At 41.1% G+C, this 22,050-nt stretch overlaps 1 protein-coding gene across 1 annotated transcript in view; it reads left to right on the plus strand.

Annotated features, from left to right (window-relative positions):
• The first annotated feature begins 4,646 nt into the window (after window positions 1–4,646).
• The window catches only part of LOC109936120 (N-alpha-acetyltransferase 15, NatA auxiliary subunit), a 66,727-nt gene continuing 49,323 nt past the window's right edge, over window positions 4,647–22,050 (plus strand). Inside the window, exon 1 of the mRNA XM_048597793.1 lies at window positions 4,647–5,142. Within this exon, the coding sequence (XP_048453750.1) occupies window positions 5,089–5,142 (54 nt within the window). The 5' untranslated portion in view covers window positions 4,647–5,088. The remainder of the gene's footprint in view (window positions 5,143–22,050) is intronic.

The following is a 22,050-nucleotide window of genomic DNA, read 5'->3' on the forward strand; positions in this document are numbered from 1 at the left end:
TGGCCATGAAGTCTGTATTGCATTAAACTTCTACATGAATAGGTTAAAACAGGCAGGAACCAAGTAATTTGGCCACCATCTCCAGGTAAACCACCCATTGCTATGTCTAGAAGATGATTAAAAACTATATATATGAATAGGAGTGATCCCATCATATATTCACAAGTAGTATAGCAGCAGAATGCAGGCATATGGATTTGTCAGGATTATTGGAATCCCAACATCACAGAATGCCACTGACTGTCTACACATTTCAATGTGGAGAAGTTCAGGGTTACTATTCAGAGGAATAGTAGACCATTCAGCCAATCGAACATTCCCTGCCATTAAACATCTTGGCTGATCATCTCCTCAATCTTATTGTTCCACACTATCTCTTTATCCTAGAATATCATTAGCCTCCAGAAACCTATCAATTTATTCTTGAACCTGAATTACTGAGCTTCCACAGTCACCTGGGGTAGAGAGTTCCAAATATTCACTACCCTCTGAATGACGAAACTCCTCCTCAACTCAGTTTAAATGGCCTACCTTTATACTGATATTATATCCCCTGGTTCTTGAACTGTCATCTTAGTCACCAATCACTCACTTACGTGTATGATTGTCCACCTAAGGAAATTCCATGACACTAGTCATGGATTCGGAGGGTCCTTGCATGGCTGATGAATTTGGTCCTGGAGCTGCATCCCTGACCATAAATTTGGCAGGTGTATCTAGGAGGTGGAATAGGTCTTTGGCATTAAGATCACTGGCATTTCTTTCTCTGGTTCCTTTTCCATACTTCCTCTTGCTGATGTGTATTCTCAAAGAGTTGTGCTCCTTTGTATGGACCGTTCCTCCAAGTTAGTTTATTCTGAATGAGGGTCTCACGTGTATTGACATCTATGTTATATTTCTTGACAGAAGCCTTCAGGAAGTCTTTGAAATGCTTCCTTCGTCCTCTTCTCATTTGAATGCCTTTGTCAAGTTGGGTAAGGAACATTTGCTTTGCCATTCTTGAACTGCCAGCCAAGGGGAACATCCTATCCTATTTGTCTTGCCCTGTATTTTTTAAGCTGCAGTGGAATCACCTCTTTGAATCTTTAGAGAATACAGACCCAATTTCCTTAATGTCTCCTCATAAAGCAATCCCGCCATCCTCGGGATTAATCTGATAAACCGCCATTGCACTCCTTCCATGGCAGATATATGTTTTGTCAGATAAAGAGACTGAAACTGTAGACAATACTCCAAGTGAGTTCTCACCAAGGCCCTGTCTTGCTGCAGTCGTACATCTTTACTTATGCAATTAAATTCCCAAGGCATGAATACCAGCATACTGTTTGCCTTTCTAAATTCTTGCTGCACCTCCATGCTACCAGTTAGTGACTCACAGACAACTTCACACCGTTTAAGAAATATTCTGCCTTAATGTCTTTTTTTCCAAGACAGATGAAAAACCTCACACTTATTTACACCATTTTCATCTGTAATGTTCTACCTCATTCACTTGGCATGTCCAAGTCCCATTGAAACTTCCTTGCACACTACTCCTAATCTAAATTTGGAAACAGTACAATTGTCCTGACGTTCAAATAACTATTAATAGTTTGTGAATGGTCCTACGGTACGTCACTAGTAACAACCTACCATCCTGAGAACGATCCATTTATTCCTCTCTGCTTTCTGTCTATTGACCCAATTCTTAATCCATACCACTGTAACTCCCCCCAATCCCATGTGCTATAATTATACTGACTAGCCTCTTTTGTGAGATCTTGTCAAGGGCCTTCTGAAAATCCAAATATACCACATCCACTGGTTTTCCTTTATCTATGCTGCAAACAAAAGTCTGTCAAATATAATTTCCCTTTCATTAATCCAAGTTGATATTGCCCAATTTGAGATTTTTTTATAAATGTTCAGTTATCACAACTTTTATAACAGATTCTAATATTTTCTCTACTATGGACATCAAACTAATAGGTCTGTATTGCTCCATTCCCCATGTTCCTCCATTCTTAAACAGTGGAGTTATATTTGCTACCTTCCAGAATCTATGGAATTATCAAAGACAATCATCAATGCACTCACTACTTCTATTGCTACTTCCTTCAACACTCTGTGATAAAGCTGATCTGGTCCAGAAGACTTATCAACCCTCAATCCAGCTAATTTTTCCAAGTATTATCTCCCGACTAATGTTAAGTTCTTTCAGCTTTTCAGTTACACAAGCCCCTCGGCCACCTTGTGTTTCTGTCTAGTTTCTCCACCTCCCATAATTTGAAATGTAAATATTCCTGTCCCCATTTGTAATGGACCAACAATTACTGTTGTTAATCTTTTTCTTTTCATATATCAAAGGTGCATCTCCAAGGCACTTTTATGTTCTTCACTAGCTGGCATTCATGTTCACTTTTCCCTTTCCTTATCAGTTTTTTTAGACTTCCTTTGCTGGGTCATAAATTAATCCAAATTCTCAAGTTTACCACTACCTCTGGCATTATTACAAGTCATTGCCTTTGATCAAATACAATGTTTAACTTCTTTCTTTCACCATGGTCGATTCACCTTTCCCCTTGAGTTTCTTTGCCTTAGAGTAATATTTACCTGTTGTAGACCTGTGGTTGTAACATCATTGGTGAGAAATGCTCACTACCCTCAGACAGATTGCTGATCCTGGCATCTTTGAGTATCTAAAACATAATCAAGGGTGGTACACCTGGTTAATGATCCCTGTTCTACTAATGAATGCCAAGTATCTACTAGAAAAGTTTCTCAAGCAATGGTTCTGCTGCAGAGAATGCTTGATTTGAACTTTACAATACTCACCAGAGCATATCTGCAATCTACAGGTGCAGTCCCTGATTTATATGCAGTCATTGAACATTTTCCAGTACTATTGCCAGGTTCATGGAATTAGGCTATTTGTTTTGTCTTCCTTAGCCACCTCCTCTGGTTGGAAGGCATTCCCTAAGGGATTCTTGGTCCCTATGAAACAATGGTTACACTCTTCCGTCAGATTGCATGACTACAAGCTTCAGTACCACTTCTCTGAACCTGATAACCCTCCTCCTTGCTGTGGTGTTTTGGTTGCCTTGTTTTCCATTGCAGATAATTGCATTACTAATGTCAGTAGCAGTTTCCTCTCACAATGCAACTTTCCTTGTAAAAGATGTAAGCTAACCTAGTAGCTGGATAGCTGGAAACTAACTGGTATACTAGTGAGCCTTGCAAGCTGTTGGGTTCCCTTATGAGCTATGGAACACCCTTATTAAATCCTCTCTCAATCTTCTCCTTCAGCTTCTATGATTGATCCAAATAACAGAAGCCCCTCATATCTAGAGCCATTCCTGACATTTTTAAAATCACCAATGCCACCACAGCCTTCCTAATCACTCTCCCCAACAGCATCGTAGGTCTATTTGCACCACATGGCCTGCGCTGCTTCAAGAAGGTAGCTCGCGACACCCTTTCCAAGGGCAATTAGGGATGGGCTAATAAATGCTGGCTTTTATACCCTATTCCTCTATTTATATAGGCAAAGAATAAAATGCTACAGATTCCGGAATTTCGAAATAGACATAGAATGTTGGAGAAACTCAGCAGCTATAGGAAGAAAAACAGTTAACATTTCAAATTCGATATGACTTCAGAAGAAGCGTCAAACTGTTTGTCCATCTACAAATGCAGAGTTTCTCCAGCATTCTCAGTGCTTGTGTCAAAGATCTCCTTGTCAAAGTCAAAGTTATCCACTTTCTCAACCTACCGTACTACCTTCAACTATGTCTGAATACCCCTGGATCCCTGCGTTTCTGCCCTTTGAAATTGAATGATTGTACACGAGTTGCCTCACATGGATCAGGTGCGCGGGGATTGCGAGTCAAAAGCCCAAAAACTGGGTGAAAGCAACTTTAAATTCAAATCGGTGGCCTTGTTTGTCTCAAAAATAACAATACCTGAAATTACCGATACAACTTAAACGATCGCTCTTCGTTCTCTCGAAAGATCTTCCCGGGTTGATCATCATCCTCTACTTACCAAGTAGATGCAAGACAGTTTTCCATTTAAGTGTTGCTATTAACGTGCACGGATCCTTAGTTTAAAAGAATTGTCGAATGTGGCGTACGGTCGGTTTTGCAAATCCAGTGGAACTTACATGAAGTGGGAGGACTTTCTCCCAAGAGTCAGAACATAAACCGGGAGCCACACCTACTTTCTAGCCTTCCATCGGGAAGTATCAGTGTAAGTGCAGATCGCAGGGAATCACCTTGACGTGTTAAACTTAACCGATGCTATTGGGCTGAATACATACATTCCTGCTGATATTAATACACAGCAGTCCACAAGCTGCGTGTTAACAAAATCAAAATACTGTGGGTCTTACTTTTATTATCTTCTTGGTTCCATGATATTCATCCATACGATAATTTTACTATATAACATTGTCAGGTATATAAGGAAAATCGGGATCTACTGTTATGTCACCGATATTGTTTTTTTACCCTGGATTTCAGAAAAACAGAACAAAATAAATTTATATTGAAAACGCAAGAACTCTGCAAGAATAACACACGGCCAGCAAAGTTGGCTCGTGGTGGGAATCACTGGGCACGCACTTGGGAGGACCACACGCGGTCCTCCACAGTCCCGTCGTGCTCCGCGCATTGAGGTCAGTCGACAGTGTGGGTTCGCGGTGAGCGGCGCCTGCGCAGTGGCAGCTGACCCGGAGGGAGCCGGCGTTGCTGCTGACTGCCGCCCCCGCCATTTTGGTTGAGGGTTTTTTTTCCTCCCCTCCGCTGAATTCAGTGCTGCAGGGAGCGGAGCGGAAAAAAAAAAACACACGTGAAGGCGGAGGTCCCGCTCGAAGCGAGAGCAAATTGCGGGGCCGCGGAGTGGCTGGGGGGAGAAAAAAAAGAGAGGAGGGAAGGAAGAAGTGCATGTGTGTGTGAGTGAGAGAGAGAGAAAAAAAAAGGCAAAAGCGGCCCATGAGCTGAGGAGCCCCAGGATCGTATTCGGGGGGGAGCAAGTAAAACCACCAAAGACAGCGCGTGTCTCACTCGAACCGGCGAACCGGCCACCGAGCCCGCTGCACCAGAGCTAGCCATGCCGTCGATAACGCTGCCAGCTAAGGAGAACGCCCTCTTCAAGCGGATCCTGGTGAGTGAGAGAGAGAGAACGGGGGTGATCCAGAGCGTGCGCCTTCCCGGTCGGATCGGGACACTTTTGTCCCTTCCCCCTCCCTCGCGGTGGTGGCATGATTTGCCCCACAACTGGTGTGCACACCTCCCACCACCCCCTTGTCCTCCTCCACCACCACCACCAATGCCTCTAAACCTGCGAGCGGAAACTGCGGCTCCCTCCCTGCATCCATTTTCGTGCCTTTTCCAAAGTTGAAACTTTACCCGGAGTCCCGTTCCGCCGGCATGTGTCTACTGTGATCCTTCCCCTCCCCCATACCGCGGCCTTGCTTCTCTTCTCACCCCCCCCGGGGGGACTTCTGTCCGATTGACCGGGTTGTACCGTGTTCGTGTTCATAACATTTCTCCCTCCGCTCCCCCCACCACACACACATACTGCAGCCTCTTCTCTACCCGGTGGAAACAAGCGTCTTCCTGCCTTTTTCCAGCCCGGGCCTACACGCTGCAGTGAGTGGGATGTGAGCAGGCTCAAACCGCCGGCACCCCCTCCCCTCTCAACCTGGGAGTTTGCTCGATTGTCCCGCCAGTTGCTGCCTCAGGCTCCGATTCCGGGACGGTTCTCTTCCGACTCTGGAGGTGGTTTGCCTTCCTCGCTCCCCTGCCAGCGTCCGGCACTGCTGAACTCAAACACGTGAGACGCGTTGGATTGGAGGCCGGCGTGAGATTTCGAACCGCTCCTCGCTTCTTGTACCGTGAGGCTCCAGGCCCTGCACCACCTCTACCTCTTTGTTGCGATCGCATTGGCATTCTTTTCTTTAACACAACTTAGATTTTGTTGCCCACAAATTGAGAGTAGATTCTGAATCAACTGCTTGGGTTTTAAAGGTGTCTTTCTAACTTTCCTATGAAACTACCTTGCAAAGTTCAGTACAGGCCTTGTACAGGCTTTATCATATGGGGCACGTTTTTAAAACCTTCTGGGAGGCATAAATTGTTTAGATTCTTATATACTAGATGGGCCATAGGTTGTGATCTTGTGCCTTTATATTGATATACCGGGAAAAAGTAAAACAGTAATATGGCTCAACTTTGAGGAGCGGGTAAAGTGTAAAATAATTTGTTTATTTACTGCCTTCTGCATGCCAAACTTTGGTTGAGATGGTGAATTTGTTTTTAAAGCAGCCCAATTAAGGCAGCAAGTAAAACTTACTAATAGATTAGATTGATAAATGCTCTGTAGTATTCAACATCATTCATTTCAGATTGAGTAGGATTTTTAATACTGAATTAGAATGTTATGCTTGTCTAGAAGGGGATCTGAATATTAATAAAATAACTATTTGCACTGGTTCAATGTGTTTAATCACATTGGGAACATTTGAGTTTAGTTTTCAAATGGCATTATGGTGAATAATTTAATTGGAAAAAAATTAGCTGGGCATGATGTATGTTAATAGGAACACAAATTAAAGTTATTCAAGATGGTATTCAAGGCTTTTTTTAAAAGAAAAAAAGAAACTGTCTTTCTTGCTCTTAATCTTCAACGTTAAGTATATTAAGTGTGAACAGGCCAAGGTCTGGCAACATGTCTCCCTGCTATAGGAAAGATGTCATTAAACTTGAAAGGGTTCAGAAAAGACTAACAAGGTTGTTTCAGAGGTAGTAGGAACTGCAGATGCTGGAGAATCTGAGATAACAAGGTGTAGAGCTGGATGAACACAGCAGGCCAAGCAGCATCAGAGGAGCAGGAAGGCTGACGTTTAGGGTTGGAAGGTTTGAGCTATAGGAACAGGCTGAATAGGCTGGGGTTTTATTCCCTGGAGTGTTGGAGGCTGAGGGGTGACCTTATCGAGGTTTATAAAATCATAAGGGGTGTGGATAGGGTGAATAGCCAAGATCTTTTCCCACGGTAGGGGAATGCTAAACTAGAGGGCATAGGTTTGAGGTGAGAGGGGAAAGATTTAAAAGGGGCAAGAAGTGCAATTTTTTCATGCAGAGCTGCCAGAGGAGGTGGTGGAGGTGGATACAATTATAACACTTAAAAGGCATCTGGATGGGCACATGAATAGGAATGGTTTAGAGGAATGTTGGCCAAACGCTGGCAGATGGGATTAAATCAGTTTAGGCTGTCTGGTCAGCATAGACGAGTTGGACCGAGGGTTTGTTTCTGTGCTCCGTAACTCTGATTCTGCCATCACTGGCCCACATCTCTTTATCAATTTATAAAATGGTTTGCATGACATCAAATATTTGCCATCTGTGGAATTGTTAGACAAGTAGTACCCTGAAGTGAAGTGGAGCAGTTGTTTAGCCCTGGCTCTGTAACAATGAAAATGTTATAAAATAATAGGGCAATCAGCTTATACCAGAATTTGTTATCCTGTAACAAGTGATACCATAGAAACTGAAAGACCAAGAACTACATCAGAAAGCACATTAGCAAAGCTTCCTAGGGGTAACAATGTGAGCCATAAATATTTTGGGCGATAAGCAACAGAACTTTCAACCCATCCGTGGAGGACAGAGGTTTGATTTTTACATTGGCCTTTATGGACCTCCGCCCAAAATGGGGAAGGTACATAGATGATAAATATTTTGACATCCAGTTGCTGCTCTAAATTTATTTAGCTGTTTAAATGATAATCCAATAAAAGTCAGGTCAAGTCGCCATAGTTTTAACAGACCATTGGGCTGCTCTCTCTCATTAGAGACAGATGACTGGTGGTAATATAACTTGAAGGCCACTACACTGCAGGTGAGAGGAGAGGTTGAGGAGGAGAGTCCTTCATGGTAACCTCAGCTGGTACAGGAATTGAACCCATGTTGTTGGCTGTGCAAACCAACTGTGCAGCCAAGTACTGGAAGCTAACATACTGAAAGTATTTTTGTAATAAACGATGCAAGACCCCTTCAAAGTATTTGTCTCACATTTAAGAGATTCTATTTGAGCAGTTCCTTGTGGAAGCAAGCTATCAAATTCACTATCCTGTCTGGGATGTAGGGAAGAAAACTTTTAGAAATCCATTTGAAATACATAGAGAAAGCTATCCCTCTATATAATGCATTTCAACACCAGAGGATATCACACAGTGACATTGTCAATGCAGTACCTTTGAAATATGGTCACTGTTATAATATGAGATGTGCAGCAGTCAGTTTTCGCCTAAACTATATTGCAGAAGAAAACCTGATTGTGGTGATGCTTGCATGCTAAATGTAGGCATATACACTTTGATTATTACCCTGGTCTTGAAAGTAACACCATGAAATCTTGAGCAGATGGGAACCTCAATTTAACAATCTGAATCTGAATGGTTAAACCTCTGACGGTGCAGCTGTCCTTCAGTACTGCGCTGGACTATCTCGAATATAAGCCCATAAGACATAGGAGCAGAAATTAGGCTATTTGGCCCACCAAGTCTGCTCCGCCATTCAATCATGGCTGATAAGTTCCTCAGCCTCATTCTCCTGCTTTCTCCCCATAACCCTTGATCCCCTTGATAATCTCAGTCTTAAATATACTGAATGACCTGGCCTCCACAGCCTTCTGTGGCAGTGAATTTCATAGATTCACTACTCTCTGGCTGAAGTAGTTTCTCCTTATCTCCGTTCTAACAGGTCTTCCCTTTACTCTAAGGCTGTGCCCTCGGGTCCTAGACTCTTCTACCAATGGAAGCCTCTTCTGAACATCCACTCTGTCCAGGCCATTCGGTATTCTGAAAGTTTCAATTAGATCCCCCTTCATCCATCTAAACTCCAATGAGTATAGTCCCAGAGTCCTCAAGTATTCCTCATGTTAAGCTTTCCATTCCTGGGAGCTTCTCATGAACCTCCTCTGTACTTGCTCCAGGGCCAGTACATCCTTCCTGAGATATGGGGCCCAAAACTGCACACAATACTCCAAATGTGGTCTGACCAGAGCCTTATAAAGCCTCAGTAGTACGTCCCTGTTTTTATATTCAAATCCTCTCAAAATAAATGCCAACATTGCATTTGCCTTCCTGACTACTGAGTCAACCTGCATGTATACCTTGAGAGAATCCTGGACTAGAACTCCCAAGTCTCTTTGCACTTCAGACTTCTGAATTTTCTCCCCATTTAGAAAATAGTCCATGCTTTTATTCTTCTTACCAAAGTGCACGACCTCACGCTTTCCCATGTTGTACTCCATCTGCCACTTCTTTGCCCACTCTGCTAACCTGTCCAAGTCCTTCTGCAGCCTCGTCACCTCCTCGATACTACCTGTCCCTCCACCTATCTTTGTATCGTCTGCAAACTTAGCCAGAATGCCCACAGTTCCTTCATCTAGATCATTAATGTACAAAGTGCGGGACTTCACTTGTCACCGGCTGCCGTCCTGAGAAAGACCCCTTTGTCCCTACTGTCTTCTTTCTGCCAGACAGCCAATCTTCTAGCCATGCTAGCACCTTGCATCATTGTGTCTGACAGAGGAACAAGTGCTTTTAAGGGACTTACATTTGACCCTGTTAGTATATGATACTGCAGTACCCTGTACTGATTAACAACTTAATACCACTTGCCTTTGTAAAGTGGCTTTCCCATGGAAATTTGGTGTTACATTTTCCAAAATACAATTGTATGTGAGTTATGACTGACAAATCTTTGGATTTCAAGCTTGCAGATGGATGCTAGGAGAAGAATTAATTGTGCATCAAATGCATCATGGTGATGATTTTGTAATTCCAACTGGATAGAGTCGGATGATGAAGTCGTGTAAAGATTCGTTCCATTTGGTCAGCAATTTATAATTGGATTCAATTGAAATATATATCCCTTATCAAATTCATTTAGTGGTTCTGTTTGCCTAACTGTGAAAATAGTCTGTAAATTTGAACTGCATGAGACCTGAGAAACCTGAAAAGGCCTTTCAGTCCCTCATGCCTATCCTGCTATTCAGTTTAATTGTGATCATCAGATCTTTAGTTTCTTTACTCGCCTTCTGTTACACATCAAGCCCATTGCTAACAAAAATTCATCAACTTCGTTTGACCCAGAATTCATAGCTTTTTAACGTGTGAGGGTGAGTTTCAGATTTCTACTACAATTTATGTGAAAAATTTCACTCATAAATGGCTGAGCTTTAATTTTGAGATTATACCCTCTTGTGTAATATCCCTTTTAGACACAGTGCTTTACTTGCATAAATCAGTTTATCGCTTTAAGTGCTCTGATTTGTTCATCACTCTGTTCTACAGGGAATACAGGCCACATTCACGTTTCCTGTTCTCAATTTTACCCTTAATTCTTAGTATCATGGTGAATCTATTTGTACCTTTTCTAAGGCCTATGTGTGGGTTTTTTTTGAGATATAGTACCCAAAACTGAATGTGGAACTTTGTGGCTCTTTTTGAATACTTGTACCTGTGTACTAGCTTCTAGAATTTGTGTCTTTGCCTTTTCATTTGCCAAAGTTTTATCTGCTTATTTAGTCTATGGCCCATGGCTCCAATTCATATAATGTTTATAGATCATGGCAATCACCCCAGAAATATGTTTGCCTTTACTCTGCTTATAAGTTGACCTACATGCTCCTTTTTTGACCGTGACATGCTGTACTTTTATTAGTAGTATCAATTATCTCTCTAATTGGTGTTTGCGTAAAAATGCTTTCTAACTGGGGCAAGCAATGAAATATGCATTGTAGCCTCTGTTGCAAAGATGAAGATGCATCCATGCAGAGCAGACCATGTGTCAAATAAAAAAAGCCATCCATACCAGCTATTTACCTTTGCACTTGGCAGTTTAGGGTATAAATTTCTGAAGGCTTCAGAAGTGACATCTAGGTTGTGCTGTCTTTAAATATGGAACCATGTGTCTTTGTAGTGAAATTAAGACCCCCAGCAGAGCTGACTGGGGAACATATGTGTCACGTTCTGACAGTTTGGGAACTAACATTTTATTCTTTTTGCTACCATCCGATGTTCAATGATTCAATGTCAAAAGGTTAGCTCTAACTCTATGTTCATCTTGCTAATCTGTGATGTGGAGTGAAACGCGATCTCACAGGGGCCTTTGTTGTACTTTCTGTAAAAGTCCATTCTAACATCATGTACATTTCCCTGTTAAGCATGCCCATGAATTCACCAGGAGAAAACAGATAAATTAGTCAGACTTCGCTTAAATGTTGACAAATTCACAAAGCAAACACATCAGCTGATACCTTCCAAGTGCAAAATCACTGTGCCTCAAATAGATTCCTGTAACTTGTTCACAATTGATGTTAGCTGACAAGTCTGTAGTTTTCTTCCTCCCTTGGTAAACAGAAGAATGATATGACACCCAGCAAGTACCTGTCAGTCAGTTTTACATTGTTGAGAAAGTATCCTGGGGATTAACAATCATTTGGTTACCTAAGGAAAACTAGCCCAGATTTGTTAAAAGCAAATAGTGTTAGGTTAATTTGGTTGATTTTTTTTTTAAGTAAGTCTAATGAATGTCTCGAGTTTGTGGCATATGTGGATTCCCCAAAGGCATTTGAGAAATCTGCAATATTGGCTTGAAGGAAACCGTTGTAGGATAAAAAGGGTCAGTGGCAGCATTGATGTGAAGTTAACTTGAAACAACAGGATATGTTGGTAAAGGTATTTTTCAGACCGCTGAAAGGTATACAGTGGGATTTCCCAGAGGTTGGCAACAAGACTGCAGCTTTTCTTGATCTGTATCAGTGACCCTATACTTTATGTACAGTTGCTGCCATCCAATGAGATCGTGGCTGATGATGCTCACGTCCACTTTCTTGTCTTTTCCCAAACCCTTGATTCTGAGATTATAAATGTATCTCAGCCTTGAATATACTTAATGACCCAACCTCAACAGCCCTCTGGTTAAGAAAAAAATTCTACAGATTCGTAAGCCTCTGAAGTAATCGGCAACCATTCACCCCCCCCACCCCAACAGTGCTCACTTCTAAAGGATGTAGAGGGGTTCGTGGATGAGGTAGCCATGATGATGAATTCGAATGCACCTAAGTGTGAAGCAATAGAGTGCTGCTTGGCCTGCTGTGTTCATCCAGCCCTGCACCTTGTTGTCTTGGATTCCCCAGCATCTGCAGTTCCTACTATCTGTGAAGCAATAGATTCTGCTAGGGAGAAAACATGGTGTATCCCCAAATTGTGTATTGTGTCCAAGTCTTGACATCATATTTTGGGATTGATTTGAATGTGTTAAGGTACAGAAAATTTGTGAGAATATTTTCAGAATTACGGACTAAAGTTACGTATAGACTGGAAATACTATGGTTGTTATCCTCAGAGAGAAGACTTTGTACTAATATTAAAAATTATAAAGGGTCTTTGCAAAGAAGGGGGGTGGGATGGAAAACAGTTCCCAATGGCAGAAAGGTTAAAATTGGGAGGAATTAATGGCGGTGTGAAGCAAACACTTTTACACAATGAACAGTTGGGATTTGTAATGTACGGGCTCAGATTTTGGGTGATACAGAATCAATCATGTCCAATTCGCTTTTGAAAGCCAAGTAACTATAGAGTGCCAATTTATAGGAGTACTGGGAAAGGTAGGAGGTAAGGCAGAAAGTGACACAAACACAGAACCAAATAGCTGCCTTCGGTGCTGCTGCCGTATTTTGTGCTGTGTCACCATTCTATAATTCTGATGTTGGCAGCTTTCCAACACACAGGCACATTTTCTGAATCTGAAAAGCTTTGGAATTCATTCCAGACCAGAGTGGAGTCTGTAGTTTGGATGAGCTATCTGACCATGATACTGTAGAACTGGAATCATTCAAACGTGTTCAGAGAGCTGACAGCATTTGCTATAGCAAAGAGCTCAAGTTCAGAGGCTTTGTTGTCCACCTTGTGCCAGAGTTCACGACCTCTGCTTAAAGTTTGGCAGTTCAAATCTGAGATACTGAAAGGCTAGTCATCTTTGGACACTGGCCCCAGAACTGGTGAAAATGGGCTCTGTACTATTAGTCTCCCTGAATAGTGCTAGTGTTGGTGTTCCTGTGGTCCACAACTACGAAGTATAGTTAAGCTAATAGTTGGGGGCAATGGATCAAGTTTGGGGAGATGGGGTACCTCAAAAGAATAGTGATAAGGCAAAAGGGAGAACTATCAATATGGAACATGATCGAATGGATCACCATTGGCATTATTGGATCACCAAGAAGAGATGTACATTGTAAGAATAAATCAGTAGAAGTTTTGACAAGAAAAAAAAATTGTCTGACTGCATGAGGCATTCAAATCAAAGCAGACCCATGTAGAATGCAAGTACGTAAGATCTGTTTGCCATTGAACGAGGACAGCAGCAGAATGATGTGGATTGATACCTGAATATTGAAGAGTACATGGTATTCAACAAGGATAGGAAGCTAGGAAAGGATGAGGTTGGGAAAGGATACTTATGTTAGTTAATGATGGTATTGGCACAATAGAAAGTGATGACCCAAGTTTAGGAAACCAGGATGTTACAATGATCTGGGTAGAGATACAAAATGATAAAAGGAGTCACTTGTGGGAGTAGTGTACAGGCTTCCTCACAGTATCCACACAGTAGGGTGGAGCATAAATGAAAGAAATAATGGGTAATTGTCAGAAAGGCACACCAGGAAATTTTTATCTGCATGTAGACAAAGTCAGACAGTCATAATCATGCAGCACAAAACCAGACCTTTCCATTCAACTTGTCTGCACCGACCAGATGTCCCAATCTGACCGAGGCCATTGGCAGCATTTGGCCCATATCCTGCTGAAACCTTCCTATTCATATACCCACCCAGATGCCTTTTAAGCGTTGTAATTGTATTTTTCTCCTCCATTTCCTTTGGCAGCTTGTTCCATCCATGCCCTACCCTCAGCATGAAAATGTTGACCCTTATGTCCCTTTTAAATCTTTCCCCTCCCACCTTAAACCTATACCTTCCAGTTTTGGGCTCTCCCCACGCCAGGGAAAAGACCATGGCTATTCGCCCTATCTATGTCATTCATGACTTTTTAAACCTCTATAACGTCACCCCTCAGCCCCCGATGCTCCAGGGGAAAATAGTCCCAGCGTATTCAGACTCTCCCTATAACACAAATTCTGCAATCCCAGTAACGTTCTTGTACATCTTTTCTGTGCCCTCTCGAGGTTAACAATATCTTTCATACAGAAGGGCAACCAGCATTGTACGCAGCATTCTAAAAGTGGCCTCATCAATGTCCTGTACAGCTGCAACATGATGTGCCAACTCCTATGCTCAATGCGCTGACCAATAAAGGCAAGCATGCCAAACACCGCCTTCACCAGCCTGTCTATCTGCAACTCTACTTTGAAGGAATTTTGCACCTGCACCCCTAAATCACTTAGCTCGGCAACTCTCCCCAGGGCCTTAGCATTAAGTGTATAAGTCCTGCTCTGGTTTGCCTTACAAAAACACAACACCTCACATTTATCGAAATTAAACTCATTTGCCACTCCATTGCCCATTGACCCATCTGATCAAGGTCTAATTGTACCCTGACGTAACCTTCTTCACTGTCCACTGTGCCACCAATTTTGGTGTCATCTGCAAACATTTTGAGGGATATTTCAGCATACGCAGAATAGATACGTTCCAACAAGTAAGAACAATTTCAAGGGACAGACCCACCATGCAAATTAACCAAAAAGGTTAATGAAAGAGTCTGGAGAATTGATAATGGAAAGCCCAAAGATGGCAGATTAATCAAACGTATTTAGAAACATCTTAACTAAAGAGGATATATGCAGTGCTCCAGAAACAGCTATAAATCAGTAAATGGAAGGGCTGCAGGGAGGAATTCAGGAAAATCTCAATCACCAGCGAAATGCTATTGAATAATTGTTTTGGCTCAAACTTCCTAGGTTCAGGATTGTCCTATTAAATTAAAATACAGAAAATGCAACTCCCTTATTCAAAAAGGTGGGAGATCAGCAAACCACAGATCAATTGACATAACAACTGTCATGGGAAAAGTTGAACCTATTGTTAACAAAGTAAAAGCAGAACATCTAAAAAAGTTAAGTATAATTGGGCAAAGTCACTAGTTTTGTGAAAGGAAATGTCATGTTTTATCAATGTATTAGAGTTTTTTTGAGGATATACCATGCTGTGATTTAGAGGGAACTGGTGGTTACACTATACTTAAATTTCAGTAGGCCATTTGTTATAGTGCCACATCAAAGGTTCTTGTGGAATATAAAAACTCATGGTGTCGAGGTATCTTATTGCATAGATTATAGATCCTCCCATTTTTTCCCTAAGAGGAAGCAGAGAGTAGGAATAAATGGATCTTTTTCCATTGATGAAAGGTACCAAATAGTGTGCCACAGGGATCAGTCCTGGGCCTAAACTGACAATTCATGTAAATGACTTAAAAATAGGGGTAGAAGGTATAGTTGCCAAGTTTGCTGATAGCACAATGAAAGTTAGGAAAGTAAGTTGTGAAGAGTGAATAAAGAGGCAACAAAAAGATACAGATAACGAAGTGTGGAGCTGGAGGAACACGGCAGGCCAGGCAGCATCAGAGGAACAGGAAAGCTGTCGTTTTGGGTGAGGACTCTTCTTAATAAATTTCTGAAGGGTCCCGACCCAAAACGTAAGCTTTCCTGTTCCTCTGCTGCCAGGCCTGCTGTGTTTCTTCAGCTCCACCATGTGTTATCTCTGACTCCAGCATCTGCAGTTCTTGCTGTCTCAACAATTTTGTCTAAATTGTGAGAGATTGCAGAATGATCTGGGTGTCCTAGCGCATGAATCGCAAAACTACTAGACCGGTACAATGAATAATTAGGAAAGCTGACTGAATGTTACTGTTTATTGTAAGGACAGTTGAATACAAAAGTATGGGAGGTTATACTTCAGTTATGCAGGGTATTGATGAGATCGCATCTGGAGTACTGTGTACAGTTTTGGTCGTCTTATTTAAGAAAGGATGTAAAAGCTTTGGAAGCAGTTCAGACAAGTTTTACCACTCTAATATCGGGAATAGACAAGTTATTTTGGGAGGATAGGTTGGATAGACTAGTTTTGAATCTGTTGAAGTTTAGAAGAGTAAAATATTATCTTTAAGATATTAAGAGATCTTGGCAGATTAGATGGGAAGATGTTCTTAATTCTAGATTCTAACCTAAGATATAAGGGTCACTGTTTAAAAATGAGCAGTTGGATATTTAAAACAGATGGAGTGAAATTTTTTGAGGGCCATGAATCTTCGGAACTCTTCCCGAAAAGATGAAATATTATTAAGGCAGAGGTGGCTTGATTCTTGGTAAGCAGGAAATGTTAACAAGGGTATTCAGGAATATGGATTTGAGGTTACGGTCAGATCAAGCACAAGCTTGTTAAATGACCGAGCAGGCTTGGGCTGAATGGCCTATTGTTCAATGTTTCTGTGTTCGTATTAGGTGCTGAGGACTGTTTCTACAAGATCCTTTTATTTCCTCCGTTGCCATTTTTAAAACAAATGGTCCATAAAGTTTTCTTTTTACTTTTGATACCTTGTCCTCACAGTTAAAAGTAACAGTAATGTGATAATTTGATTTTCTTAATCATTATAATCTAGCTTTTATCTGATATTTTCTTCTATTAATTTTTACATGCCCTTAATTTGTTTCTAAGTACCTTTGCTGTTAGTTTTGATAACCGTTACAAATCCTGAAGCACTCCTGTTTCTTCTCCCCCCCCCCCCCCCCCCCCACCAAAAGAAAACCAAAGCACAGTGGTACCTACACCAAATGGATTGCTATGGTTCAAGAAGACAGCTCACCACCCCCTTCTGGAGGGCAATAATGATGGACAATAAATGCTGGCCAGCATGAATGGAATTTTTAGAAAAAGTTAATTCATAGACTATTGTTACTTTATTTGTGCTTTGCTGGTATTCATAGTTCTAATCAGCTGCGTTTCCACTTTTCCATATGTTTAACGGAACCTTTACTTTGTGCGTACATTCTGTTCTTGCGATGACAAGAACAGTTCTGGCATGATTGGTATTTGAATACGATACGTGAAGTGCAAAATTTTCCTCATAGAATTTAATTGCAAACACGGGCAAATCACTCCAACTGGTCTATGTGGAGTTTATATTCCATAATCCCCAGCCAATCCCACTTCATCTGACCCTACCTACATATTTTTTAGCCACACGTGCCAAACCATTTAACTGCATCTCTGGCATTTGATCATATACTTCATATGATAGTAAGTTTGACATTGTAAGCATTGTCTGGCTAAGGAAGATTCACCTGAATTTTTTTTGATCTGTTAATGGTTTATATTTATGGGTCCTCTGACTTCTTATTTGTTGCTCTTGATGGTTTTTGCTTAATTCACGTTGTTATGCGTTCTTGTTTTGAACATGCTCTGCCATTAGGTGACTCAATTAACTTTATTAATTATGTTGGTTTTCAGAGTTTTGCACTGTTTTCAGGGTCTCATTCTTGTGGTTCTGTTTTTTTTTAAATACACATCAGTAGTCTTGATAGAATGGAGGCTAGCTGTGTACACCATTCGCTTGATTGGCTCATATGTTAAGTCAAGAGAAAGGTGTGCATTTTTTATGTACTGTCAAGTTGGGTGGTCCATGAAATTCAGATATTTAATTTTACAAGACATTTAAGTTGAAGTAAATTCATGAATGTAGACTGCACAATCTGTGCAATACGTGTAACTCTCCAAATCCAATTTGCCCCAAGACGTATAGAGAAGCTCTCAGATATCATCGGCAGTCTAGCTGATGTGAACAAATTGATTTTTCTAACTTGAGGTTGTGGGGCCATAAAACCAGGGCTAGTCCTTTTCCTAATAGCTGTCTGATGGTTGTCTTTTGAAGACATTCCTGTTCAGGGAGGATGCAGCTGTGCCTGGGTGATCTTGTTTCTGCAGTAAAATCTTGGGCATAGCGCACGTTTAGCCACAACCAAATTAAATTGTGGTTGGACAACATGATTTAAGAGCAGCTTGATTAGAAAATATAGTCTTGTGCCATCTAGTCAATATTTGCGACTGCCCATATAATCTACAGTTGATTTCAGCAAAGAATAACTGAGGAATGGACCTTTTTTTTTACATTATTTTCTGAAAACTAGTGTGGGTAGACAGTCTGATCTTTGTTCACTTGAAAAGTTTTTTAACTTACTGCTTCAAAACTTTTAATTACTAAATTCTCACTTTGTTGCTTAGTTCAAATTATCAGACTCCTTTTTTAATACAGAATGATTGATTCATTGAGTAGGCTGTACATAATGGCTGACAACTGGATTTCTTTGGCAATTTTCTCTTTGTTAACTCCCTGTTTGGTTGGAGTTCCATGGGTGGTTATAATTGTCCTGATACCTTTCTGAAGTGGCAGATGTACATGTACATGGGTGTTAACAGGTTGTTTTTGTTGTTCAAGTCTGCTCTGCACTAACTTAATGTCAGTACTTTGAAGTAATGTTATTCAGTTTGATGTTTAACATTCGAGAAAAGGAAGAAACCAAATATAGACACAACCAGAAAGTTCGTATCAGTGATCCAAATGCTGTACCATTTTACAAATGTGCAACAGTTAAACATGCAAGCGTTGAACTGTTTTGTGGGATATGCTTTGAATCACTTACATTGTCTGTTCTACAACTTTTTTTCTTTGCAAGTTGCATGATGTGACATTTCCATCCTAAATGCTTTCAAAACAATTACTCAAGAAGGATGGGTTGCACATTGAAAAAAAATGACAAATCAAGATTGTTAGAGCAATCTAAATTGCAGTTGATTTATACAGTAAGTGCAGTCATCTTCGTTGGAGACTATTGGCTGTAAACTCTGCAAGGGTAGAATATTTCGATTGAATTTGTTATGTGACTGATCTCACAGAAAACAATCAGTGATCTATTAAGTTTACTTTCACTCCAGTGGTGAAATAAACATTAGTTTCAATTCTTGAAGCAGTTCTGTTTCATCATCTTAAATGTCTTTTGGTTACAATGTAGGATCCAAGCCAGAGCTTACAGTAGCAAGTGAAATGCAAGCACTGACTATGTGTGCTGAGCTTCCAAGGCTACAGCATTGTGTTAGCATTTATATTTTTTTTGTTTTGGCATAGTCTGTTTCCATGCTGTATAACTCTTTGGTCCAACTCGTCTAAGCCTCCCAGATATCCTAAACTGATGTAGTCCCATTTGCAAGCGTTTGGCCCATATCCCTGTTAAAGCCTTCCTATTCATATACCCATCCAGATGCCTTTTAAATGATGTAATTGTACCTGCCTCCACCACATTCTCTGGCATCTCATTCCATACACACACCACCCATTGCGTGAAAAGGTTTTCCCTCGGGTCCCCTTTTAAATCTTTCTCCTCTCACCTTAAACCCGTGCCCTCTCGTTTTGGACTCCCCTACCTTAGGAAAAAGACCTTGGCTATTCACCCTATCCATGTCCGCAAACAGCCACAATATGACGCCTCAAATCCTATACTCAATGCACTGATGAATTAAGGCAAGTGTGCCAAATGCTGCCTTTGTCACCCTGTCTACTTGTGAATTCACTTTCAAGGAACAATGCATCTGCACCCAGATATCTTTGTTGAGCAACACTCCCCAGGACCTTACCATTAACTGTATAAGTCCTGTCCTGGTTTGCCTTACCAAAATGCAACACCTCACATTTATCTAAATTAAACTCCATCTGCCATTCTTGGGCCCATTGGCCCATCTGATCAAGGTCCCATTGTATTCTCAGGTAATCTTCTTCACTGTCCACTAAACTGCCAATTTTGGTGTCATCGGCAAACTTACTAACAATACCTCCTATATTCACATCCAAATCACTTATATAAAAATGTCAAAAAGCAGTTCACCCAGCAGCGATTCTTGTGGCACATTGCTTGTTTAAGTTACCTTTATCAGGATTAAAAAAATGCATCTGGCACAGATTGGAAAGGGTATCAATTGGCATGCTTGACAGATTTTTTTTTTAAAGGAGATGTCCGTTGTTGTAGATGGTTACACGAGGTTGAGGAAAATCTTTGAGTTGCTACAATGGAGACTGAGAAAATATTGTTATAGATGGAAGATGAAAACTGAATAAACATTGACTGAGAGCAGATGAACCTCCTTGTGGGGCAGTCTAGGACAAGAGGTCAGTCTTAGGCTGTAATGCTGACAGATTTAAAACCGGTGGAGGAGGAATTATTTCTCTTAGGATCATGAATCAGTGGAGTGCACTGCATCAGAGTGCAGTCAACGCAAAGGAACTGAATAAATTAGATGGGGAGATTCATAGAATCCCTGCAGTGTGGAATCAGGCCATGCACCCCATCGAGTCCACATGATCCTCTGAAGGGCATCCCACCCAGACCCATCCCCCAACCCTGCCTGTCCCGTGGCTAATCTATGTAGCCTGCACATCCCTGGACACTGAGACCATTTAACACTGCCAGTCCACTTAATCTGCATGTCTTTGGACTGTGGGAGGAAACCGAGCATCCAAGGGAAACCCACACAAATACAGGGAGAATGTGCAAACTCCACACAGACAATTGCCTGAAGCTGGAATTGGACCCAGGTCTCTGGCGCTGAGAGGCAGCAGTGCTAACCACTGAGCCACTGTGCTGCCCTAAATTGGCAGGTTTTGAATTAGTAATGGTTTAAACGTTTATGGGACTAGGCAGAAAAATGAAGTTAGGCAGAGATGAAATGAGCCACGATCATATTAAATGTTGGACGAGCTTAAGGGGCTGAATTGTCTACTTCTGCTCCTAGTTCTTACGAATTCAATATTATTTAGATGGAAGGAAACTAAAAATTGAGAGCAGTTTTTCACTGTATTTGAAAGTATATAATCGCTTTTCATAGTGCTTAGTTCTCGGGCCAAATCTATTTCCTGTAGGTCTGGATGATTTAAGTACATAGAGGAAATAGTCTTGGTATTCATGGATGCAGGCATTCCTTAGTTAATGTTGATTTAGTCAACATGTTTCATTATAGCTTCGTTGATACAGTAGGGGACATTGTAGGGAGTCACTGATCGACGGATGTCCAACTTATGGTCTAAATTTACATCATATATAGAGATGTATCTTAATTTAATGGTTGTTTCATTTAGGTGTATATGGCAACTTAGTGTTGCTTTTCCTGATGAAGAATGCCCAAAAGACCCTGACTCCAGTTTGCTATACATTAGTTCTTACGGAAAGTTCTGATTTTCTTAACGTGGTTCACTTGAAGTTGTGCTTTTAACAAGCATAGATTCAGCCATCTGATCCTAAATATTTATCTAGAGGAACTGCTTGTTTTCACATGCTTGGATCTTCAAAAATGGCAACATCCTGAAAGAATGGTTAGCAAAGCAGATGGGATCTTGGGCTTCATAAATTGTAGTATCGAATACAAAAGCAGGAAGATTATGTTGAGCCTTTATAAAGCTTTGGTTAAACTATAACTAAGGTTATTACATCCAGTTCTGACTACCATGCCGAAGAGGTATTTGAGGGTGCAGAAGAGATTTGTCTGAATGGTTCCAGGCCCAAGGGATTTTGACTACAAGGTTAGATCAGTGATTGCTATCCCTCGAGCAAAGGAGTTTGAGACGAGTTTTAATAGGAGTTAGAAGATTATGAAAAATTTAATTAAAATAGTCAAAGAAAGACAGTTCCTTGGGATCAAAGATGCCTTCCAGTGTTGAGAGTTCCTGAGGTGACAAAAAGGTCCACTACTGGATCGACATACCCTGGTAGTGTTTGGGGCGACTAGTAGGTGAGATGCTCACCTGTTTGTGTGCACCTTCAGCTGTTGGTGCTTGGCATCCAAATGGGCCTGCAGCAAGGATACTCCTATCATTACTGGAATTGATCTTAATTCCTTTTTTGAAGTTGATGATAATTACAGCTCCTCGAGATCTCCAGCATGCTCTCTGCTTCCTTTGAGTTGAGTCTGTGTACCATATTTTAGCATTTCAGCATTCTGTCT

The sequence above is a fragment of the Rhincodon typus genome, chromosome 1, assembly GCF_021869965.1.
Source record: "Rhincodon typus isolate 14 chromosome 1, sRhiTyp1.1, whole genome shotgun sequence".
NCBI lineage: Eukaryota > Metazoa > Chordata > Chondrichthyes > Orectolobiformes > Rhincodontidae > Rhincodon > Rhincodon typus.